This window comes from Alosa sapidissima, chromosome 24 (assembly GCF_018492685.1).
Source record: "Alosa sapidissima isolate fAloSap1 chromosome 24, fAloSap1.pri, whole genome shotgun sequence".
NCBI classification, from domain to species: Eukaryota; Metazoa; Chordata; class Actinopteri; order Clupeiformes; family Clupeidae; genus Alosa; species Alosa sapidissima.
Window position 1 is genome coordinate 29,802,170 of NC_055980.1, and position 25,872 is coordinate 29,828,041.

The 25,872-nt window shown below is 48.2% G+C and overlaps 1 protein-coding gene across 1 annotated transcript in view; it reads right to left on the minus strand.

Moving 5' to 3' along the window:
* The window catches only part of LOC121699820 (trafficking regulator of GLUT4 1), a 41,155-nt gene that overhangs the window by 3,301 nt on the left and 11,982 nt on the right, over nt 1-25,872 (minus strand). Inside the window, exon 2 of the mRNA XM_042082280.1 lies at nt 17,331-17,612. Within this exon, the coding sequence (XP_041938214.1) occupies nt 17,331-17,562 (232 nt within the window). The 5' untranslated portion in view covers nt 17,563-17,612. The remainder of the gene's footprint in view (nt 1-17,330; nt 17,613-25,872) is intronic.

Sequence of the window (25,872 nt, forward strand, 5' to 3'; positions counted from 1 at the left end):
ATTGTTTGGAAAACTTGATCATTAGTTAATAATCAAGCATGGCTGATGTAGTTGAAGACGAGGGAATTAAGTCTAGTGCCTCGAACACAGATACAGGGATGGAAGACAGTGAACATGCACCCAAATTAAAAAAGGGCAGAAAAGGAAAACTTGCACAATGAACTAAAAGGAAGAATGTAATGATTCAACTTATGGAGGATGTGTCAGGTGTGCAGGAAGTTAAAGAGAATCTGCAAACGTATACAAAACTGTTGGAAGAGTTTAAATCCATACATAAAGCTTATCAAGAGCTGTTAACAAAGTAAGAAAGGATGAATGTGAATGGTTTGAACCTAAGATCAAAGAAATTAATCATTTTTATTCTTCTGTCTCTGAGTGGCTATCTGGAGCAACTAAGGCTGTTGAACCCCAAGAACCGGAAGTTGGCCTAAAGGACAGTGTGTCACAAGTCTCCAGTCATGGGTCCAAGTCAAGAGCTTCTTCTGTTGCTTCTGCAAGGATATGTGCTGAAGCGGAGAGAGCCGCCATCATGACCAAGGTTGCCGCACTGAAAGAAAAGCATGACTTAGAAGAGCAGGAAAATGTGCTGCAAAAGGAGATGCAAGCATTAAAGCAAAAGCGTGAAGCCCTGGAGCTGAGAACACAATTGGCATCTCGTCATCAAAAATCGCAGTTCTCATGTCTGCAGAAGAACAACAAGGGATCCCCCCATTTGGATTGGGGGGTGACGGGTCAATCATTTTGGCCTCTTCATGACCGGTTCAGTGTGTGTTACGATCGCGCCCCCCAGCCCCACCCCTCAAGTGGATTTGTCCAAGCAGCCGCTTGGTTTGTGGGGAAATATTGCCTAGTAGGCCTAGTCCATGCTGGTAGCCTAGGCTATATAAGTGCCCTGCGCTGGCTGGTGTTCACATCATCGCAGTTTAACCGTAAACAGTAATCAGGTGTCTAGTTTTATTCCATAAATATATTGTTTTTATAGACGTTAGTTGCACTTGCTATCCAGAGCTTCCATTTACTGCACCATGTAGGCTGTAGTGCGGTTTGTCTGTCAACATAAAAAAAACACAACTTGGTGGAAAAGTGTAGCACAGGTTAAAGAAAACCCATTCATGTTTGGACTAAAAAGTATTTCCCATATAGCCTTTTAGCTCACAACGACAGTGAAAGTGAAACTTGGAAAGTGGAAGTCTCTCCAGCGAGTGTTCCATTAGATGCACAATTGATCGCGAGTCGATGCAGGTAAAAAGTATCAACTGGTAGGTTAGTAACGAAGGTAGCCTAATTTTGCAAAATGTGATGACGGCACACAAACTTAAGTTTAGTATAGTTGTGGTGATAGCCTACAGTTAATGTGAATTGCTGACTATAACCAAAGTAAAGGAGAAGATTTGCACCAAATAGGCCTAAAGGCTGTGGTTGTGTTTCTACAACATGTTGGCACAAATCGTAATTTCTGTCAACTATGACGATCTCCATGCATGTTCAGTAGCCTATATTTTTCATTTAGTCAAGCAGTGACATGTGGTTTAATGCATGGGGTAACATGACGTGAGACAGACAGAAGATGAGCCTGTCTTTAGTAGCCTATCCCTGAATCCTGTCCCTCTCAAATAGCAACCAGAATTTAAAAAAAAAAATCCCGGAGAGACCCCCCCGGACCCCCGTGTTATTGTGATTATAATAACCTATAGGCTATAGGTCCAAATCTAAATGTTTGGGTTCAGTTTATTGTGATTATAATAACCTATAGGCTATAGGTCCAAATCTAAATGTTTGGGTTCAGTTTATGAAGTGTTGCTACATCATGATACTGTGTGTTTGTTATTTATGGGGGGGAATCAGGTGGGAATCAGGGGGGGGGGTTGGTATCGGTGGGTTTGTGTGTGTGTGTGTGTGTGAGGGGGGGGTCTTCGGTCCAGTGGTGGGCCGGTCCAGGAGAAAATTGCCAGGGCCGAATTTTGTTCCCAGTCCGACCCTGAACTCCCCTACAAACTCAGAGAAAGGTGGCGATCTTACGTTTGTGAATTTCAGGAGAGACAGACAAAGACTTACCTGCACAGTGTGTTCCAAACAGCACCCCAGTGTCCTCCATATTGGGAAGATGGAACAAAAATCAACGCAACAAGAAAAAGGTGATACGACAGAAGCAGTCAACACTATAGATACGCACCCTAAAGCATGCGGGCACATTGGGGCCGGTGACGGGCTTTCGGCCGTAAAGGTCAAACCTAATAAAGGTGAAAAGGTCATCACAGTGTTCGCTTTCATAGACCCAGGCAGCTCCACTACTTTTTGTGCCTCATGTCTCAGCTGAATATGAAGAAGAACGAACATCTTGTTGCAAACAATGAGTCAAGAGAAGTCAGTACCAACATACGTGGTCTCAGGCTTAGAAGTTGCTGGTCTTGATGGAAACAATTTCATACAGCTACCCGACGTGTCTACACAGAAAGAAATGCCGATCGTTGCAGACAATATCCCTAGGAAGCAGGATCTCGCTAAATGGCCCTACCTGCACAAGGTCAATATTCCAGAAATAGACAGCAGCATTGAATTGCTGATAGGAACCAATGCATCAAAGATCATAGAACCCTGAGAGATCATAAACAGTCAGGGTGAGGGACCATATGCAGTGAAAACTCTAGTGGGATGGGTAGTCAATGGGCCCTTAAAAGGTGACAAGTCTACTGCCTCCAACGACTGTCAGTCTACCACAGTGAACAGGATCTCTGTTGCAAATCTAGAGAAGATTAGTCAGTACAATCACGACTTTAATAAAAGGGCATCAGATGAAAAGCGTGAACTCTCAATCGAGGACAAAAAGTTCCTTAAAATGGCAAATAAGTCAGATGGTCACTATACACTTAACTTCCCTTCAGGAAAGATGATGTGCAAATGCCTAACAATCGCCACATTGCCATGCAGCGTCTCCAAAGCCTAAAAAGAAAGCTGAAGAGAAATGAATCTTTCCACACAGAATATGCAGCCTTTTTGAATGATGTCATAGCTCAAGGATATGCTGAGGTGGTCCCGCAGCACGAGATGGAAGGAGCCAAAGGAAGAACCTGGTATATTCCACATCATGGAGTATATCACCCTAAGAAGAACACACTCAGGGTGGTGTTTGACTGTGGTGCAGTATACCAGGGCGTATCCCTGAACTCAGAACTTCTGCAAGGCCCTGATCTTACCAACTCACTTATTGGAGTCCTGCTCAGGTTGAGACGTGAACCCATAGCTCTCATGGCAGACATTAGATCCATCAAAATTCGGGTGTCCAAGTCAGACATAGACTTTCTGCGCTTTCTGTGGTGGGCAGATGGGGACATTGAACAGGATCCAATAGACCATCGCATGTTGGTCCACTGAACAGGATCCAATAGACCATCGCATGTTGGTCCACTTATTTGGAGCCGTTTTCTCACCAAGCTGCGCCAGTTTTGCCCTGCGAAGAACGGCTGAAGATCATCCCCACATCAGACCTCAGGTGACCGACACCATAATTAATCATTTCTATGTGGATTAACATCTTTGCCTACTGTACAGGATGCAGTGCAGCTGACAGCAGACTTGGTGGAGGTGTGCAGTAAAGGAGGATTCCACCAGAGCTGTGCTATCCACCAGAGCTGTCAACAGAGCTGTGCTATCCAACAGAGCTGTGCTATCCACCAGAGCTGTGCTAGCTGTGCTATCCACCAGAGCTGTGCTATCCACCAGAGCTGTGCTATCCACCAGAGCTGTGCTATCCACCATAAAGGAGGAGGAAAGTGGAAAAGACATCAGATCCTGATAAAGACCAGCGACCAATTGACCGCACCCTTGGACTTCAGTGGAGTGTGGAAGATGACACCTTCAGGTTTGACATCCTAGTTCCTGGAAACCCACACACACAGAGAGGAATGCTGTCAATGGTAAGCTCTGTGTATGATCCACTTGGTATTTTAGCACCCCTCACTCTCCCAGCCAAACAACTACTACAGCAGCTCTGTAAGCAGGGCTATGGATGGGATGAGCCGATACCCAGAGATCAGTCTAAGCCAGGGGTCGGCAACCTTTTTTGCCTGGAGAGCCACTTTTACTTTTTTTTTTTTTTTTTAATCTCAGAAGAGCCACATAAAGACGGTTACAAAAAAGTTTGGATATTTAACATACAGTTACTTTCATTCAACAGAGGATTTTTAAATACATTTTCTACTTGTTTTAAAAGTAGGCCTAATGTGCAAGTAACTTGAAATGTAAAGTGGAATGACAGAAGTATAGGCCTTAGGCTTTCCATGTACTGTAGGCTAAACACAACCCCCTAGTTTTCCAGTGTCCTTTTGTCCTTTGGTATGCAAAGTAACATTATAGTTAACTACACAACACTCAATTTTCATTGATATGTCATTGGCGAAATTGAACATTAGGCCTACCAGACATTAGATTTGGTGATGGCCTTGGAGTCTGGCTGGCTCATATTCAGTGAGGTGAAGTTTCATGCAAGAATTAAGGCTGTCACCATTTAAGGGCAACTCCACTCAAAGCGGTCATATCCATAACCAGTGGCGTAACAAACCAATGGTGGGCCCAGGTGCGAGCGCAACGCAGGCCCCACACCGGCGAACTTTGGCCCAGGATGAATTAGCTCTGATACATGCAATACACATTAAGGGTGACTTCAATTGTTTATGCAAAGGGCCTGAGGCACCGAAGTAGTTTAGTAGTTACAGATTACAATTTCAAATAAAAAACACACGACTACATATCCATTACATGTGAAAACATTAAAAAATTATTTTATTAACAGCCTGCAGGCCAGGGTAATCTAATATTACTGCATTAACATCAACTCGCATGGAATTATGGGAACACTCAATGCGCCTCTTCAACCCTCTGCTGAAACTGCGAGCGTAGATTGCTTGCTTATAAACTCGCACTGCGCAGAAACAAAACTTAATGTAGCCTAACTTCTTTAACCATGCAGAAACCAAATAAAATCATTCATATGCATACAATCCCCAATATGCGTGAATTAGACCATTAGAAGAAGGCCATCTTACGAGCCTTTCGTTGTGCAAAATCGTCAACGATGTTCCTAATATTTAATGCTCTGGCTCTCGTATTTTCAATGGACAGGATAGCTAACCCACGGAGCCTCTCCTGCCCCATGCTGCTCCTTAGGTAGGTCTTAATAAGTTTGAGTTTGGTAAAAGATCGCTCAGCTGTTGCCACAGTCACAGGCAATGTCAGAAACAACATGAGTACACACTTCCCCGAATGTGGATGTTACACTGTCATAATCTACCACCAGCATTTTGGCAAGTTGAAAAATAGATGACTTCTGTGAAATCTCTGCTTTAAAGCAAGACCTGAATGAGAGGAGTTGTGTTGGGAATGTCGGTGCAATGTCCCTGCTATAATGGTCTGACAAACGTCTTGCCTTTTCAAGCAGTTCATCATCACCTGCGAGTTGAAGGGTCATAGGACGTAAAGACTCAAACACATGACAAGTTTCCCGCATACTTGCAAATCTTTGGGAGAGCTGACTGATTATGATGTCCATATGTTGCATTAAATACCTGCACTTTGAAGTATCTCTCTGCATCGGTTAAGCGCTCATCTTCCGATAGATCGTCAAAGTGATGCTTCACTCTCCGTGCAACATTCTAAAGTTCTAAAAAAAATTTTTTTAAAAAAAGGAGGCAGGGCGGGGGTAGCGACGGGCCCCGGGAGGTCACGGGCCCTGGTGCGACTGCACTTGCTGCACCTACTATAGTTACGCCACTGTCCATAACGGCAACTAAATACCATGGCATTGTGTTGGCGTTATGGATGTGACAGTTTTGCGCGAAATTGCCCTTAAACGTGAGCGCAGGTTTGTCTTTATATTTTTCATATGTGAGATTTCTCACATGCAAGTGGAACCGAACGGGGTTAACACAGCAATACTAACTCGTTGCAGTGTGCGATATATAACGGGCAGTTCATTTCGCGTTTTCAGAATTAGTCTTCGGATGGAAACTTTCCTATTTCAGCCCGCTTGTGTTCGCGCTCGCAAGCTGTGGTCGCTGACGTTTCCTTTTTGACAAATTGTCCTTATCTAGCCTACAGCAAGCGCACACATCAACAAAAACAAAGTGTTCTCGTTGACTGAAATGGAGGGAAATTGGTGATTTTGTTTGATATTGACATGGCAACAAACCGCGAATGTAACAATATTGTGCAGGCTACGGTTACGGAGTCAAGTGAGGTGGAAAGTTATATAGGCTAAATTACTCAGATAGACCTACAATATTACATTTTGAAAATGAACTAAAATAAAATACATTTTAATTAAATAATTAATTATTTTCAAAAGCTGAGCCGCATCAGAGGGATCAAAGAGCCGCATGCGGCTCCGGAGCCGCGGGTTGCCGACCCCTGCTGTACTGTACATCGACGTAACCGTGAACTTCAGCGGTAGAGAACAGACATGTGATGGATTAAACTACGTGAACATATATTATATTTTGAATACTATTTTAACATTTTGATTTCAGTAGGTCCATTTTTAATTTAATACAGTACCAAAATTATTCATGACTTATTGAGTAAACAAATGGCAGGTTTGTCCGAGAGCCAGATGCAGTCCCCAAAAGAGCCACAGGTTCCCTGGTCTAAGCAGTGGATTAATTGGATTCAGGATCTTCCGAAACCCACAGTCCTACCAACTGCACCATTTTGCTGATGCCAGCGAGATTGGATATGGGGCAGTAAGTTATCTTAGGATGACCAATGACCGGGGTGAGGTACATGTGTTTTATGATGGGAAAAGCAAGAGTTGCCCCTTTAAAGCAAATGACGATCCCAAGACTGGAATTGGCAGCCGCGGTGTTGTCTGTTAAGGTAGACAAGCGGCTCAAGGCTGAACTGCATCTCATCCTCCAAAGTTCACAATTTTGGATAGACAGCCAGGCTGTATTGCAGTACATAGCCAAAGACAGTGCAAGATTTCATACCTTTGTTGCAAATAGAGTTTCCTTCATAAGAGAGAACAGCAATGTTCAACAATGGAAGTTAATCAACAAGCAAGTATAATCCAGCAGACGATGCCTCCAGGGAGCTGAGTGTGCAGAAGTTCCTGGACAACCGAAGATGGATTTATGGCCCCGAATTTCTTTGGAAACAAAAACACACCTGGCCAGCAGAGTGTGCCGAAGAAGTGTCTCTGTCACAAGACGACCCCGAGGGTTAAACGTTGCCCTGTTGTGTGTAATGTGATTCAAGATGCTTCAAGTGCTACTCATAAACTTCTCACTTTCTTCTCAGACTGGACCAGGTTGGTGAAAGCTGTTGCCTGGTATCAAAAGCTTGGAGACAGCTTAGTTAGTTCTAGCTGGCAAAAGGAAACAACTTTTGACTGACATCACCGCCCGTTCTCGTCATCAGAATGTGATGTCTGATCTGCAAGCCTTCAAGGTAAAGCTAGGTGGTCAGTGCACTCAAAGGCAGACTGACATCACCGCCCGTTCAAGGTAAAGCTAGGTGGTCAGTGCACTCAAAGGCAGACTGACATCACCGCCCGTTCAAGGTAAAGCAGGTGGTCAGTGCACTCAAAGGCAGACTGACATCACCGCCCGTTCAAGGTAAAGCAGGTGGTCAGTGCACTCAAAGGCAGACTGACATCACCGCCCGTTCAAGGTAAAGCAGGTGGTCAGTGCACTCAAAGGCAGACTGACATCACCGCCCGTTCAAGGTAAAGCAGGTGGTCAGTGCACTCAAAGGCAGACTGACATCACCGCCCCTTCAAGGTAAAGCAGGTGGTCAGTGCACTCAAAGGCAGACTGACATCACCGCCCCTTCAAGGTAAAGCAGGTGGTCAGTGCACTCAAAGGCAGGCTTTCCCTATTGTTATTTACAGACTGACATCACCGCCCCTTCAAGGTAAAGCAGGTGGTCAGTGCACTCAAAGGCAGACTGACATCACCGCCCCTTCAAGGTAAAGCAGGTGGTCAGTGCACTCAAAGGCAGACTGACATCACCGCCCGTTCAAGGTAAAGCTAGGTGGTCAGTGCACTCAAAGGCAGACTGACATCACCGCCCGTTCAAGGTAAAGCTAGGTGGTCAGTGCACTCAAAGGCAGACTGACATCACCGCCCGTTCAAGGTAAAGCAGGTGGTCAGTGCACTCAAAGGCAGACTGACATCACCGCCCGTTCAAGGTAAAGCAGGTGGTCAGTGCACTCAAAGGCAGACTGACATCACCGCCCGTTCAAGGTAAAGCAGGTGGTCAGTGCACTCAAAGGCAGACTGACATCACCGCCCGTTCAAGGTAAAGCAGGTGGTCAGTGCACTCAAAGGCAGACTGACATCACCGCCCCTTCAAGGTAAAGCAGGTGGTCAGTGCACTCAAAGGCAGACTGACATCACCGCCCCTTCAAGGTAAAGCAGGTGGTCAGTGCACTCAAAGGCAGGCTTTCCCTATTGTTATTTACAGACTGACATCACCGCCCCTTCAAGGTAAAGCAGGTGGTCAGTGCACTCAAAGGCAGACTGACATCACCGCCCCTTCAAGGTAAAGCAGGTGGTCAGTGCACTCAAAGGCAGACTGACATCACCGCCCGTTCAAGGTAAAGCTAGGTGGTCAGTGCACTCAAAGGCAGACTGACATCACCGCCCGTTCAAGGTAAAGCAGGTGGTCAGTGCACTCAAAGGCAGGCTGACATCACCGCCCCTTCAAGGTAAAGCAGGTGGTCAGTGCACTCAAAGGCAGGCTGACATCACCGCCCGTTCAAGGTAAAGCAGGTGGTCAGTGCACTCAAAGGCAGACTGACATCACCGCCCCTTCAAGGTAAAGCTAGGTGGTCAGTGCACTCAAAGGCAGGCTGACATCACCGCCCGTTCAAGGTAAAGCAGGTGGTCAGTGCACTCAAAGGCAGGCTGACATCACCGCCCCTTCAAGGTAAAGCAGGTGGTCAGTGCACTCAAAGGCAGACTGACATCACCGCCCCTTCAAGGTAAAGCAGGTGGTCAGTGCACTCAAAGGCAGGCTGACATCACCGCCCCTTCAAGGTAAAGCAGGTGGTCAGTGCACTCAAAGGCAGACTGACATCACCGCCCCTTCAAGGTAAAGCAGGTGGTCAGTGCACTCAAAGGCAGGCTGACATCACCGCCCCTTCAAGGTAAAGCAGGTGGTCAGTGCACTCAAAGGCAGGCTTTCCCTATTGTTATTTACAGACTGACATCACCGCCCCTTCAAGGTAAAGCAGGTGGTCAGTGCACTCAAAGGCAGACTGACATCACCGCCCCTTCAAGGTAAAGCAGGTGGTCAGTGCACTCAAAGGCAGACTGACATCACCGCCCGTTCAAGGTAAAGCTAGGTGGTCAGTGCACTCAAAGGCAGACTGACATCACCGCCCGTTCAAGGTAAAGCTAGGTGGTCAGTGCACTCAAAGGCAGACTGACATCACCGCCCGTTCAAGGTAAAGCAGGTGGTCAGTGCACTCAAAGGCAGACTGACATCACCGCCCGTTCAAGGTAAAGCAGGTGGTCAGTGCACTCAAAGGCAGACTGACATCACCGCCCGTTCAAGGTAAAGCAGGTGGTCAGTGCACTCAAAGGCAGACTGACATCACCGCCCGTTCAAGGTAAAGCAGGTGGTCAGTGCACTCAAAGGCAGACTGACATCACCGCCCCTTCAAGGTAAAGCAGGTGGTCAGTGCACTCAAAGGCAGACTGACATCACCGCCCCTTCAAGGTAAAGCAGGTGGTCAGTGCACTCAAAGGCAGGCTTTCCCTATTGTTATTTACAGACTGACATCACCGCCCCTTCAAGGTAAAGCAGGTGGTCAGTGCACTCAAAGGCAGACTGACATCACCGCCCCTTCAAGGTAAAGCAGGTGGTCAGTGCACTCAAAGGCAGACTGACATCACCGCCCGTTCAAGGTAAAGCTAGGTGGTCAGTGCACTCAAAGGCAGACTGACATCACCGCCCGTTCAAGGTAAAGCAGGTGGTCAGTGCACTCAAAGGCAGGCTGACATCACCGCCCCTTCAAGGTAAAGCAGGTGGTCAGTGCACTCAAAGGCAGGCTGACATCACCGCCCGTTCAAGGTAAAGCAGGTGGTCAGTGCACTCAAAGGCAGACTGACATCACCGCCCCTTCAAGGTAAAGCTAGGTGGTCAGTGCACTCAAAGGCAGGCTGACATCACCGCCCGTTCAAGGTAAAGCAGGTGGTCAGTGCACTCAAAGGCAGGCTGACATCACCGCCCCTTCAAGGTAAAGCAGGTGGTCAGTGCACTCAAAGGCAGGCTGACATCACCGCCCGTTCAAGGTAAAGCAGGTGGTCAGTGCACTCAAAGGCAGACTGACATCACCGCCCCTTCAAGGTAAAGCTAGGTGGTCAGTGCACTCAAAGGCAGGCTGACATCACCGCCCGTTCAAGGTAAAGCAGGTGGTCAGTGCACTCAAAGGCAGGCTGACATCACCGCCCCTTCAAGGTAAAGCAGGTGGTCAGTGCACTCAAAGGCAGACTGACATCACCGCCCCTTCAAGGTAAAGCAGGTGGTCAGTGCACTCAAAGGCAGGCTTTCCCTATTGTTATTTACAGACTGACATCACCGCCCCTTCAAGGTAAAGCAGGTGGTCAGTGCACTCAAAGGCAGACTGACATCACCGCCCCTTCAAGGTAAAGCAGGTGGTCAGTGCACTCAAAGGCAGACTGACATCACCGCCCGTTCAAGGTAAAGCTAGGTGGTCAGTGCACTCAAAGGCAGACTGACATCACCGCCCGTTCAAGGTAAAGCAGGTGGTCAGTGCACTCAAAGGCAGGCTGACATCACCGCCCCTTCAAGGTAAAGCAGGTGGTCAGTGCACTCAAAGGCAGGCTGACATCACCGCCCGTTCAAGGTAAAGCAGGTGGTCAGTGCACTCAAAGGCAGACTGACATCACCGCCCCTTCAAGGTAAAGCTAGGTGGTCAGTGCACTCAAAGGCAGGCTGACATCACCGCCCGTTCAAGGTAAAGCAGGTGGTCAGTGCACTCAAAGGCAGGCTGACATCACCGCCCCTTCAAGGTAAAGCAGGTGGTCAGTGCACTCAAAGGCAGGCTGACATCACCGCCCGTTCAAGGTAAAGCAGGTGGTCAGTGCACTCAAAGGCAGACTGACATCACCGCCCCTTCAAGGTAAAGCTAGGTGGTCAGTGCACTCAAAGGCAGGCTGACATCACCGCCCGTTCAAGGTAAAGCAGGTGGTCAGTGCACTCAAAGGCAGGCTGACATCACCGCCCCTTCAAGGTAAAGCAGGTGGTCAGTGCACTCAAAGGCAGACTGACATCACCGCCCCTTCAAGGTAAAGCAGGTGGTCAGTGCACTCAAAGGCAGACTGACATCACCGCCCCTTCAAGGTAAAGCTAGGTGGTCAGTGCACTCAAAGGCAGACTGACATCACCGCCCCTTCAAGGTAAAGCAGGTGGTCAGTGCACTCAAAGGCAGACTGACATCACCGCCCGTTCAAGGTAAAGCAGGTGGTCAGTGCACTCAAAGGCAGGCTGACATCACCGCCCCTTCAAGGTAAAGCAGGTGGTCAGTGCACTCAAAGGCAGACTGACATCACCGCCCCTTCAAGGTAAAGCAGGTGGTCAGTGCACTCAAAGGCAGACTGACATCACCGCCCCTTCAAGGTAAAGCTAGGTGGTCAGTGCACTCAAAGGCAGACTGACATCACCGCCCCTTCAAGGTAAAGCTGGGTGGTCAGTGCACTTCCCTGCATGATCCTGAAAGGGCTGAGAGGGCAATTCTGTCATTCACTCAAAAACTTTCCCTATTGGGGATGAAAGGTTAGGAATGACAGGTGGTGTTCAAAGGCAGGCTTTCCCTATTGGGGATGAAAGGTTAGGAATGACAGGTGGTGTTCAAAGGCAGGCTTTCCCTATTGGGGATGAAAGGTTAGGAATGACAGGTGGTGTTCAAAGGCAGGCTTTCCCTATTGGGGATGAAAGGTTAGGAATGACAGGTGGTGTTCAAAGGCAGGCTTTCCCTATTGGGGATGAAAGGTTAGGAATGACAGGTGGTGTTCAAAGGCAGCTTTCCCTATTGGGGATGAAAGGTTAGGAATGACAGGTGGTGTTCAAAGGCAGGCTTTCCCTATTGGGGATGAAAGGTTAGGAATGACAGGTGGTGTTCAAAGGCAGGCTTTCCCTATTGGGGATGAAAGGTTAGGAATGACAGGTGGTGTTCAAAGGCAGGCTTTCCCTATTGGGGATGAAAGGTTAGGAATGACAGGTGGTGTTCAAAGGCAGGCTTTCCCTATTGGGGATGAAAGGTTAGGAATGACAGGTGGTGTTCAAAGGCAGGCTTTCCCTATTGGGGATGAAAGGTTAGGAATGACAGGTGGTGTTCAAAGGCAGGCTTTCCCTATTGGGGATGAAAGGTTAGGAATGACAGGTGGTGTTCAAAGGCAGGCTTTCCCTATTGGGGATGAAAGGTTAGGAATGACAGGTGGTGTTCAAAGGCAGGCTTTCCCTATTGGGGATGAAAGGTTAGGAATGACAGGTGGTGTTCAAAGGCAGGCTTTCCCTATTGGGGATGAAAGGTTAGGAATGCTGGCTTTCCCTATTGGGGATGAAAGGTTAGGAATGACAGGTGGTGTTCCTAAAAAGAGCAAGATTTACATGCTGGATCCTGTGCTGAAAGACGGGTTGCTCAGAGTAGGAGGACGGTTATCAAGGGCGGCTATATCTGAGACCCTGAAGTATCCCATCATCCTTCCAAAACAGTCTCACATATCCAGTCTGCTACTTCGCCATATCCATGAAAAGTACGGGCACTGTGGCAGAAATTACATCCTTAGCCAATTGCGGAAAAAGTACTGGATCGTCAGTGGAAATAGTGCAGCAAGAAGTGTAATCTCAAAATGTGTGCTCTGCAGACGTTTGAAAAACAGGACAGGAGAGCAAAAGATGGCAAATTTGCCATATGAAAGAACACAGCCAGATCTTCCACCATTCACCAATGCGGGCATGGACTATTTTGGTCCAATAGAAACCGGAAGAGGTAGAAGTTTGGTAAAAAGATATGGTGTGCTCTTTACGTGTTTGTCTTGCAGAGCTGTCCACCTGGAGATGGCATACTCCCTTGACATGGACTCCTGTATCCATGCCATCAGGAGATTCGTATGTAGACGAGGCCAGTGCAGCACATCTGCATGCATGTATAGTGTGTGTGTACAGTGTGTGTGTATAATGTGTGTGTATAGTGTGTGTGTATAATGTGTGTGTACAGTGTGTGTGTATAATGTGTGTGTACAGTGTGTGTGTATAATGTGTGTGTATAGTGTGTGTGTATAGTGTGTGTATAGTGTATGTAGACGAGGCCAGTGCAGCACATCTGCATGCATGTATAGTGTGTGTGTACAGTGTGTGTGTATAATGTGTGTGTACAGTGTGTGTGTATAATGTGTGTGTACAGTGTGTGTGTATAGTGTGTGTGTATAGTGTGTGTACAGTGTGTGTGTATAGTGTGTGTATAGTGTGTGTGTATAATGTGTGTGTATAGTGTGTGTGTATAGTGTGTGTATAGTGTGTGTGTATAGTGTGTGTGTATAATGTGTGTGTATAGTGTGTGTGTATAGTGTGTGTGTATAGTGTGTGTATAGTGTGTGTGTATAGTGTGTGTGTATAGTGTGTGTGTATAGTGTGTGTGTATAATGTGTGTGTACAGTGTGTGTGTATAATGTGTGTATAGTGTGTGTGTATAGTGTGTGTGTATAGTGTGTGTGTATAGTGTGTGTATAGTGTGTGTGTATAGTGTGTGTATAATGTGTGTGTATAGTGTGTGTGTATAATGTGTGTGTACAGTGTGTGTGTATAATGTGTGTGTATAGTGTGTGTGTATAGTGTGTGTGTATAGTGTGTGTATAGTGTGTGTATAATGTGTGTGTATAGTGTGTGTGTATAATGTGTGTGTATAATGTGTGTGTATAGTGTGTGTGTATAGTGTGTGTATAATGTGTGTGTACAGTGTGTGTGTATAATGTGTGTGTATAGTGTGTGTGTATAGTGTGTGTGTATAATGTGTGTGTATAGTGTGTGTGTATAATGTGTGTGTACAGTGTGTGTATAGTGTGTGTGTATAGTGTGTGTGTATAGTGTGTGTGTACAGTGTGTGTGTATAGTGTGTGTATAGTGTGTGTATAGTGTGTGTGTATAGTGTATGTAGACGAGGCCATGTGCAGCACATCTGGTCCCACAATGGTACCAACCTAGTCGGTGCTGAAAAGGAGTTGAAAAGGACTTTGTCCAGCTGGAACAGCAATAAGATACGAAGTGCCACACTTGACCAAGGAATACACTGGACCTTTAATCCACCAGGGGCATCTCACCACGGTGGGGTGTGGGAGAGACTGATCAGGTCAGCAAGATGGGTCCTGAACTCTCTGGTACACGAACAAACATTAACTGATGAAGGTCTTCAGACATTGTTTTGTGAGGTTGAGTTAACAACCGCCCAATCACCACAACATCCTCTGATCCTTTGATTTGGAGCCCCTCACCCCAAACACTGCTCAACTCCCAACCTGTACGCCCTCTTGGTGAGTTTTCCAAAGCTGACTTGTACACCAGGCGCAGGTGGAAACAAATACAATATCTGGCGGACCTGTGGGGTGTACTACGAATCTCGATTAGTGGGTTGGCGAGGTATGTTGCGCTCAAAGCCAGGCTATGCTGTGACACGAAAGTGGATCTGTTTTAGTGTCGCTATATCACCATGGTATCTTATGCTGTCAACCAAACCTGGTCGGGAGGAGGTTATGTGATAAGTGATAGCTCAAATCGTGTAATCTACCGCACACTGACCAATCAATTGTCTTAAAAACAAAGTTCTCACGTGTAGGATTCTGTCATATATCTTACAGGTGGAGCTCCGCCTCTACTAACATTTTGGATCTCGAATGCGCTTTAATAGTGCTGTGCGTGCAAATATCCCACTATGGACGTGCAAATATCCCACTATGGACGTGCAAAAGACCGCAGTGTAGATTAAGCTATCGCTCATGAATGCGGAAGTAATTGTTTTTAAATAGAGGCGGTCTTGTGCGTCTCCACGTTTCACGATTGGCCAACGTCATCCCAACACCGAGAACGCGCACAGATCTGAGCTGAAAGCCTAGTTTGACAAATATATCACATAACTGCAATCATAGTATCACTTAACGCAGCGGTCCCCAACCACCGGGCTGCGGGACATTCCTAACCGGGCCGCGGGACATTCCTAACCGGGCCGTAGCCTACGACATGAGTTTAAAAAAATGCATGCGAACTAAACTCAATTTAATTCGCAATAATGTCACATTTTTACATGGCATAGGCCTATATGCAGTTGTTTGATTGCACGCATGTTTGCATTTTGCAAGGTCTATTTTCTTACGTCTGTCTGTCCCGCACTGCAAAAAATGAATTCTAACCAAGTGTTATTGATCTTATATTAAGATAAAAAAATCTATTTGGTATTGTTTTTAGTATGAAAAGACTTACCTAGCGCCCTCTCAAAAGATCATTTTGACTTAATTTAAGAAGACTTTAACTTATTTTAAGGAGTCTTATCAAGATAAATTTGCTCAACGCACTGGCAGACAAATTTGCTTGTTTTTAGGACAAATTTGCTTAACGCACTGGCAGACAAATTTGCTTGTTTTCAAGATGAGATGTCTTAAAATAAGTCAAATTTCTTTTAAATTAAGTCAAATGATTTCACAAAAAAGCGCTAGGTAAGTCTCTTTATACTGAAAACAATACCAACTAGTTTTTTTTATCTTGATATAAGATTAATAACACTTGGTTAGATTTTGTTAGATAAGTAGTTTTTGCAGTGCGCCTTCAACACTTTACATATGGCCTTCAGCGCTGCGCAGCCTCAGGTCAGCTCACTTCACTTGATCAGTTCTTGGCGAACGGTAGTGTCACACGAAGTTAGCTAAACTGCTAGAATGAGCAACAAAAAACAAGCATCTTTAGCAGGTCACTGGCCAGAGTGTTTGAGTTGAGAGAGCCGCTGCAGAGATTTCTTACAGAAAAAAAGCTGCACATTTTAGTGATGAGGACTGGGTGTCAAAACTTGCTTACCTGTGTGACATATTCGGATTGCTTAATGACCTCAACCGGTCACTCCAGGGGAGAATGACGACTGTCTTTAAACTGGCAGATAAAGTCGCTGCATTTAAAGCAAGCTTGATTTGTGGGGACGACGAGTGGATCGGGGTGTATTTGATATGTTCCAAACAGTAGTGGGGGTTTTGGGAGAGACTGAGGCAGGGCCCTTTCTCTCGCAGCTGGTGCGCGATCACCTTGTTGCGCTTTCAAATAAGTTTGAGCGTTACTTCCCATCCTCCAAAGATCCACGGCAAACCAATGAGTGGGTCCGCAACCCATTTGTCAATATCCCGAATAGTCCTAACTTGTCAGCGCAGGAGGAAGAGCAGTTGATCGAAATTGCAAATGACGGTGGTCTTAAGAGTGTGTATAAGGAAACCTCTCTGGCGGGTTTTTGGATCAAAACCAAAGCAGAATATCCCGAGATAGCCGTAAAAGCGCTGAAAACGTTGCTACCATTTCCCACCACGTATCTATGCGAGGCCGGGTTTTCGGCAATGACTGCAACTAAGACCAAATTGCGCAATCGACTGGACATTTCAAACACACTGAGGGTGTCACTGTCTTCCATCATTCCATAAGCAGGGCTCCCACTGATTATATTCATAATGCACGTTTAGTTCCCATGTTTTGTTCCCATATTTTGTTAAGCATGTTCACACGTAGGCTATAGATGTAGCTTCAAGTTGTTCAATATTCATAGTTCATATTGTTCAATTTTCACTTCTTCAAGTTCACGTTTTTCACATGTTTAAGAGATCGTTACCTTCACTGTTCATACATAACTGGAGCTAGTTCTTTTCAAGTAATGCATGCACAACACATATGGAACATGGAACCACCCCCCACCCCCACCCCCCTGCCGGTCCGTGGAAAAAAAATAGGAATCAAACCAGTCCATGGTACATAAAAGGTTGGGGGCCCCTGACTTAACGTATACCCCTGATGAAATCTTTGCAATCCTTAGTTGGATTAATTTTACGAACCTATGAACTTGATATTTTCATTTATTTGTAATAAACCCTCCTATACTTTCGGATATCAAAACACCTGTGGACGTGGATTATTCTCCTTTGGACAAGTGGGTCAGACATTCTAGCTCAACCACCATAGTGGTCAATAGGACAACAAAAGAAACCACTACAGTGCGTATGTGTGAGTGTGGGGGTGTGTGTGTGTGTGTGTGTGTGAGTGAGTGTGTGTGTGTGTGTGTGTGTGTTTACTGGTCTCTGTCGCCTCCGAAATGACTGAGAGCTGTTCTTTGGGCGGGGCTTCAGGCTCAGAGATGATGACATCACAAACTGGAGGTGCGCCCTGACTGGCAGTTTGGGAGGAGATGGGGGTGTGGTCTGGCTCTCCTGCTAGCTGCTGATTGGTGGATGGGGGAGCCTGTTCCTCCTCCACACCAGAGGCGGCAGTAGAGGGCTGAGTGGCATCATCACCGTCTGAAGCCATGCTGGACTACTGGCCACCTCAGCGATCTCACACAAAAGTTATCTTCTAGACTGTGAGACACACACACACTCAGATATTAGTTTCCTCTTGGAATGTCACATACGCGCACACACACACACACACACACTCAGACTTGAACACGAGGGACTAGAACACTAGGGACTAGAACACTAGAACACTAGAGACTTGAACACTAGAACACTAGGGACTAGAACACTAGAACACTTGGGACTAGAACACTAGAACACTAGGGACTAGAACACTAGAGACTTGAACACTAGAACACTAGGGACTAGAACACTAGAACACTTGGGACTTGAACACTAGAACACTAGGGACTAAAACACTAGAACACTAGGGACTAGAACACTACAACACTAGGGACTTGAACACTAGGGACTTGAACACTAGGGACTAGAACACTAGGGACTTGTTTAGTGGCTCGACTACAACACTGCTTTGAAGCTAACATACACATTTATACAAACATTTCCTTGAAGCTAACATGCACACTTCTACATAACTAACATGCACATTTATACACACATTTCCTTGAAGCTAACATGGACATTTATACAAACATTTCCTTGAAGCTAATGTCGTGGAAATCTATCCACTTCCAAAAACCTCCAATCCAACTAGCACTCTGATGTCAAAGACCCGAAGGAGAACACCAAGACGAGAGAAGCTGAAGACTGTTGATCCTTTATTCACCGTATTGCAGTGATAATACAATCCAAACAGAGTCAGGACTGGACCGTCAGGCAATAGAGTGGTGAGTGGCAGCTGCTACCCCGATGAGATCTGATCTGAATGTGCCTGAGCTTTCTCCTTTATACTCTCGGGGGCCTGAGAGGCGTTCCTATCCCCAGGAACGTCACCAGGCCCCTTTTAGCCAATCAGAGCGTTTTGGGACCTGAGATATTGGTGGAAACTCCTCCTCATATAGACATTAAAAAATGTGTGTTGCTAGGCAGAATGCATGTGTCCAGGTTCTATGTGTAATCTGTTGCCAGGCAGGGTACGTTTTGATTTGGTTCTATGTGTCACTTCAACATCTGGTTTCACTTCCTCTCTCTGGAAGTCCCTGCTTGTCCTTTTCTGCTAGCCCCTTCTATTTCCACTCTTTGACTTCCAGTAAATGTTTTGCATACCAGCCACTCTTAGCCTTTGACCGTTCCAGTCTCATGACTTCCAGTAAATGTTTGCATAACAGGCAGACTACATGTTCCAGTACATTGTTTGCATAACAGCTGCACGAACTATTTCCAGTACATGTTTGCATAACAGCTGCTCAATGACTGCCAGTAAATGTTTGCATATTAAATGGAAGGTCTCCTTAATAGACCAGTACACACACAAGCATTATTATTAACTGTGTCATTATTAAATGTGTCTAGATAATATCACCACATATTCCCCCCTTCGAGGCTAAATTAGCCTCGCTATGCAGCATAAGCATCACTTAAACAAAGCAGTGTGTCATAACCTCGTATGTTGTCATGACACCTCAGGCTATGTGCACATGAGCGAGTTACAGGGGAATAGTGTCTACTACTACAAACCTTATTGCGCACGTAAAATCTCAAACCTTATAACTAGTAAATGTGTTGGCATCATTGCCTTTACGAGAGTAAATAACATCGGTAAGCAAGCCCTGGACGCCCAGATCAAGTGACAGAAAGACCAATTCCTTGTTACGAACATATGGCTAGGACCCGAGACGGATTTGTCCCCAAAGCGGCTAGTGTGCTAGTCACTTTGAGCATAAAGAAATTTCATGCAACGGCCATTGGTGCCAAATCGGAGTTACATAACAGCTTCATGATCCCACTGTCGCTTGCCCATCCCCTACTGGCTTCTTTAGCAGTAAATGGTATATACGGCCCCTTTTCGGCCTCTATGCGTCCCACTACACCCCCCTTTGTTACTCGCATCGCCATCCCCTTTCTTCCTCCGGAGTCCTCCGGGCATTCACACTAGCGTGAGAATGGGTGAGCACACCGGCCGCGGGCGCGCTACACCGAGGGGACGGGCCGCCATGCTCTGCCTTAGGTTGCCCCTGCTGGCCAATGGGGTCGTACCCGTCCTCGAGCGCTGACCGCGCCACACACCTGCCACACCACTAGGTGGGCCAGGTCCGGCGTGCGGTAACCTGGGGTGAGGTGATCACTTCTAGTAGCAAGCTTTGGTTATGTCTATCCAGATTTGGATGGCCTTGCAGTGGAGGGCTACACCTCCATAAAACTTAAGTTACCATCTTACGTATAGCGAAGCACTAAGGTATAAAATCGAATCAAGATCACTTAAGGCGACTCATTCGTATCAGGTCACAGCCCATAATACCCCTTGACTCTAGTATCTTGACTCTGTCACCTGGGCGTGCAGTCACGTGCCTTGTGAATTACCTGTCAGTGTTGTGTATGTGAGTGTGCGTCAGTGCGTGTGTGTAGATGTGGGTGACTCGCAGGACCCCACCCCTACTCGTATATATTCGGGAGAGGAAACTCCGGGGGAGGAAACTCCTGCCCCTGCTCCATTATATAACCCTCGTTGAATTCGCTTTCCATTATTCGTCTCACACTAGTTTGTACTAAAAGAATCCTCTCACTCGCATCCTCCTCGTCCCAGGGCATCCTTACGTTTTGGACCACTAGTTGTCTAGCGACCACTTTGGAGCAACCCTTACCACAACATTGAGTAATACAGCAAAACATTCCTACCACTAAGGCTGCTCCAAACAATAACTTTCCCAGAAATGCTACGATCTTACCCCCCCATGACCCAAAGGTGTCCGTTAGCCACTGGGTTACGGGGGCAAAAATATCCGGGATTCCAGCAAATGTCGGTGCCAATCCAGAGTTCTCGTGGGCCTCCTTGTTGACGGCCTTGAGCCTGTTCATCGCGTTTGTGAAGTCATCCATGTTCTCGCCTTTACCTGGGACGTACGTACAGCACGAATCTGTCCCAACGATTGCGCACACTCCACCTTCCTTTGCCAGTATCCAGTCCACTGCTATCCTGGTTTCCATTGCCATTTTTGTGGTGGCGTTCAGCCTTCTATCAAGCGCGCTGAACGCCTCCACTGTGGCATTCATGAACCGTAGGGCGTTGTAGTGGATGTAGTTGATCCATTGAACATTCTTGGCGATGCCTATGGATGCTCCATAGACGGGGATGGCGGCTTCAAATCCGGCAAGCACCTCGTCCCGTGCTTTGAACTGTCTCGGGACGAAGTGGGGCTGTCCGAATGCGTCCATATATACTCCATTGTCGGCGTCCCTCCGACTTCTCCTCAGGTTCCCTCCTACGGGTGTCTGCTGGTTGTGCCCTGGGCCGGTCGAGTTCAATGTTGAGTTGCATTCTGACCAGGGGACTATGTAGGTTTGCTGGGCCAGGGTGACCCTTGCACACTTTCCCCTCCAGTATTTCGGAAGGGTGTTTCGCAGTCCCCATCGTCTTCCACAGGCCCACCATAAGTCTGCCAGCGGAACATCCCGTTCGTTCATCCAGTTTACCCTTAGCATCGTGATGTTTGCTTCGACTCCAATCCCTTTCCCGTTTTCGCTTCTCTCTTCCAGGCGATACGAGAGGCTGTCGGATTCGTGGACCCACTTTGCTGCGCAGCGTCCTTCAAATGCTCCTACATCCGTCTTGCCCCCTCTTACCATGCCTTCAAAGGGGGGTACTTCAAAACATTCAAACTCTACGTCTTCTGGTATGTCATAAAGGCGGTGTGTTTTCCTTGCTACCCTGGCTCCTATGCCTGGGTAGTCTTTTGCACATCTCGCCTCATTTTCTTGGTACTCGTGTGTTCTCTTTCCTTCTTTTCGTTCTGCAGAAGAGGGGCTTATACCAGTCCACCACTCACGTAACTTCTCATTTCCTAATAGCTCAAGACATGCAAAGGGAGACAGCTTGTCTTCTTTGTATTGCCTTCCCGACGCTCGATATACCGCATCCTCTTCTCCACTTCCTGGCGCTGGTAGTATGGCCAGCTTGGGTCTTACTGCTGAGCACACATAACATCCTCCTTCTGGCTTCACTGTCTTTGCTGTGTATTTGGCCCATTGCATCCATGAATTGTCCTCCCACGCCTCCAGAGCGCTTGTTGATCTCTTTCTTCTTCTTTTGGCCTGAGTCCCGTCAGTCTGGTTCTTTGACAGGTTTTCTTGAAGCGTGCTTGTACTGTTTTCTTGAAGCGTGCTTGTACTGTTTTCTGGAAGTGTGCTTGTACTGTTTTCTGGAAGCGTGCTTGTACTGTTTTCTGGAAGCGTGCTTGTACTATTTACATTTTTTCTCTCATTCTTGCCTTGAGTCGTTGCATTGTCCAGCACCGGAGTCGTTGCACTGTCCGGCACCGGAGTCGTTGCACTGTCCGGCCCCGGGATGTATTCGTCACTTCCCGATGCTTCTAACTCTGGGGTGGGCATCCCATCTCCTGATTCCCCTATGTACAGCATATTGTTCGTGTCTAGGGCACCGTCGTCGAGCAGCTCCACTCTGTCCCCTCGCAGAGCGTTATTGGGGGCGGCAGTCCGTACCCCCTCCGTCGCTTTCGTCGTCCTCTGGGAATCTCTGGAGGGGCCAATCGATGGCCTCCTCGAAGCCCCCAGTCCAGTGGGCATCGAGGGGGTCGTCCAGGCCGATCCCTTGGAGTACTCGTCTTGTCCCTTGGCTGGTCCCTGGGTGGCTGTCCCCGAAGTGGGGGCCACCCGTGGTGTGCCCTGAGTCCGTCGGCCTTTCCACAGGCTCTGCAGGAAGTTGCGAGCCCTGTCTAGGAGGTGTCCGGGGAGGAGGCGTAAGGACAGCGGGTAGCCTGAGCGCGTCGAGGGCCTCGGCAATCTCTGCGGCGGATGGCTGTGCTCCAGTCTGGTCGTCAGCGGGGGCGTCGGTTGGGTATGGATAATCCCAGTCGGCGTAGAAGTCCCCAAAGTCGATGGTGTCGTTCCCTTGCTGGTGTGGCGGTGGCGGTGGCGGGGCTTCTTCTTCCGACCTTGGCGTTTCTTCGGCGTCACTCCCCGTGAGGCCGGGTGTGGTCGCGGCCCGAGAGTGGGCTGTGGGGTCAGCTGGTGGATCACCGCTGGTTGAGGCGGTGGCAGGTCTGGATACTTGGGATTCGGGAGGGGCTCCCACTTCAGGTGGATGTCGCCTTCCCATCCTCGAGCCTGGCTCGGCTCCAGCATCGCCAGCACCTGTAGGTATAGGTAGGGGAGGGAGAACAGCAGGCACCCTAGGTACATTCCGCCCAGGGTCATCAGCAGGAGCCGGCAGTATCCTCCGCCTCGTACTCCTACGCGCACCTGGTCCTCCCCTTTGTTCCCCACCACCATCATCCTCCCCGGGGGAGTCTGGTGGGGGTCCTGGCGGGCCCTGGTCCCTGTCATCGTCTTCCACCCCCTCTGGACCTCTCGCTCCTTCTGGTGGCACCGCCCTGTAACAAGAGTTAAGGTGATACCACAAATCTGATCCTTGCACTCTTACCGCCCGTGGGGTAGCCTGGGTCACTCGGTAGGGCCCTTCTGCCCTGGGGTCGAGACACGATCTCTTAAACACCCTCAGGTATACCCAGTCTCCCACTTGGATCGGTCCGGGCTCAGTCCTCCGCTCCCGAGCTCTTTCTCTTCTCTTCTGCTCGTTGAAAACTGCCCTGTGAACTTGAGAAAGCTGTTTAATGTAACTGCTTACTTCCTGTTCTAGAATTTCCAGCGGAGGCCTCTGATCCCCTCTGAACCGTGGTGTGGGCATTGCCCGCCCCGTCACCATTTCGTGCGGGGTCAGATGCGTGGTTCGATTTTTTTCGCAACGCATTTTCATCAGTGCAATTGGCAGCGCGTCAACCCAATTTAAGTTTGGCAGATTTGGATCGTCATGTGCGCTTTGGACGATCTTCGCTATCTTATTTTTCAGCGTGCCGTTTGCCCTTTCAACCATCCCCTGGGACTGCGGGTGGTAAACACAACCAAACCGAGTCTTGATGCACAGCGCCTGCGCAATCTTTTTCCATGTGTTGGCCGTAAACGCTCGGCCATTGTCGCTACTGATTATTTCTGGGATCCCAAACCTGGGTATCACTTCCCTTGCTAGGAATCGAATCACCGTTTTCTCATCCTGCCCTCGGCTTGGACAGGCTTCTACCCATCGTGAGTAGCGGCATATTATCACCAGCACGTGTTTGTACGCGTTTACCGTTCGACCCATGTCGATGTAGTCCATTACCAGGTGTTTGAACGGTCCCTCTGGGAGTGGCACGTGTCCCAGGGGCCGTGGTCCTATGCCTATTGTTATGTTGTTTCTGTAATTGTGTGTGGCACAGGTGTGGCAATTTCTTAGCACGTAATTGATGCGATCTTGAAGGTATGGGGCCCAGAACCCCTTGTCAAGTATCTGCCGCTTGACCTCCCCCCTTGCGCAATGATCCACATCATGCGCATCATGAATGAGGAGATCAAGGAGTCTACTTGGGGCCACCACCCTTCCATCATGACTCCTCCACACCCCATTTCTGCCTTTCGACGCACCCCTTTCCTCCCACAGCAGTGTTTCGGCACGCGGTGCCTCACTCTGTGCGTCTTTGATAGCGCTAAGCGTGAGCATGGGATCCACAATTCTAAGCGTTCGTCCGTCAGGCAAGGTTCGAACCACTGGGGCTTGTATCACTGTGTCGGTTGCCGTGAAGAAGCGATCAATTACGCCTGGCGAGTACCTGGCCTCACAGGGCTTGTCCCCGCACTCGGGGCAACTGGCCCTCTGGCATAGCGCGCAACAGACGGGATCTACCTGGTGCTCGTGGTCGTCATCGCACCATTGGGAGCACCACATACATGTGTTGTAAGGGTAGGGGCATTTTGTAGGGCAGGGCACGCTGTGCCCCGTCCTGTTGAGCAGTATTTTATGTGGTTCGTTATCCTGTGGAGATTTAGGGGCGGCATTTGACCTTCTAGCCTCCAACGCCGCTTCCTTTGCTGCCTCATCTGCCTGTGCATTCCCTAGAGTAATGTAGTCCTGTCCCTTACAATGCGCCTTGCATTTGCATATTGCCAGCGTCTTTGGACGCATCATTGCTGCTAACAACAACTGGATCTGCTCCAGATGCTGGATGGGGCTCCCATCTGATTTCTTGAACCCTCTCTGTTTCCATTGAGCGCCGTGCACATGGCAGACGTTGTGGGCATAGGCGCTGTCCGTGTGTACGGTTGCATCCTGTCCTTCTGCTAGGGAGCACGCTGCTGTCAGCGCCTTTAATTCAGCTAGTTGCGCTGAACATGGTTGTGTGCATGGCTCACTCATAATTGTCGCAAATGTTTCTGGACCTGTCATCTGCACCACGCTGAATCCTGCATGTGTCCTGTTGTCATAGTTATGGCTAGAGCCGTCCACAAAGTAGGTGATTCCCTGTCCTAAGGGCTCGCTCTGCAGGTCTTCCCTCAGTTTTGAGAAGGCGATTGAATCAGCCACGCAGTCATGTGGCTCGCCCTCATATTCAAGTGGGATGAGATCCGCCGGGTTTCCTGCCGTGTCACACGCCTTTATAGTGACATCTGGGCAGAGTGACAGATTGTAGTACCTCAATTGCCTCTGAGGCGTTACACAGAATTTTCCTTGTTCCACTAACTGTGCTATTGCGTGACTGGTGTGTATCACCACTGGCCATCCCATGGTGATGTTAGAGGCTTTGACGTAAGCCGAATATACGGCTTCAAGACCCTGGAAGCATGGTGGGTAGCCCTGGGCCACCGCATCCAGCTTTGAGCTGTAGTAGGCGATTGCTTGTTTGCCGCGTCCATGGCACTGTGTTTGTGCCATAATTGCGGTCATGTACGCGTCTTTTCCTGTCTCCTTCCTGACCGATACGTACAGATAGAAGGGTCTTCCGTAATCCGGCAGAGCAAGTGCCGGTGCTTGCTGTAACTCCCCTTTGATGCGTTCAAACGCCTCGTTTCCGTCCATTGTCCATGTGAGACGATTCCTCAGGTGGCTGGTTCCAGCCTGCACGATCATGGCTCGTAGTGGGGCTATCTTTTGTTCATAGCACTCCACCCAGTCGTTGCTGAAACCTATGAGTCCAATGAACGACATCATTTGCTTCACCGTGTTTGGCTTCGGTGCCTTGGCAATTGCCTCAATGTGTTCCGGGGCGATGCCCTTGTGCCCATGTGAGATCCGGCGACCTAAGTAGATCACCTGGGGCTGTGCAAACTGTAGCTTTTTCCTTGATGCTTTGTACCCCCCTTCGGCCAGGACGGTCAGCACGTGGACCGTGTCCCTTTCACACGTTTCCTGGTCCGGTGAGCATACCAAGACATCGTC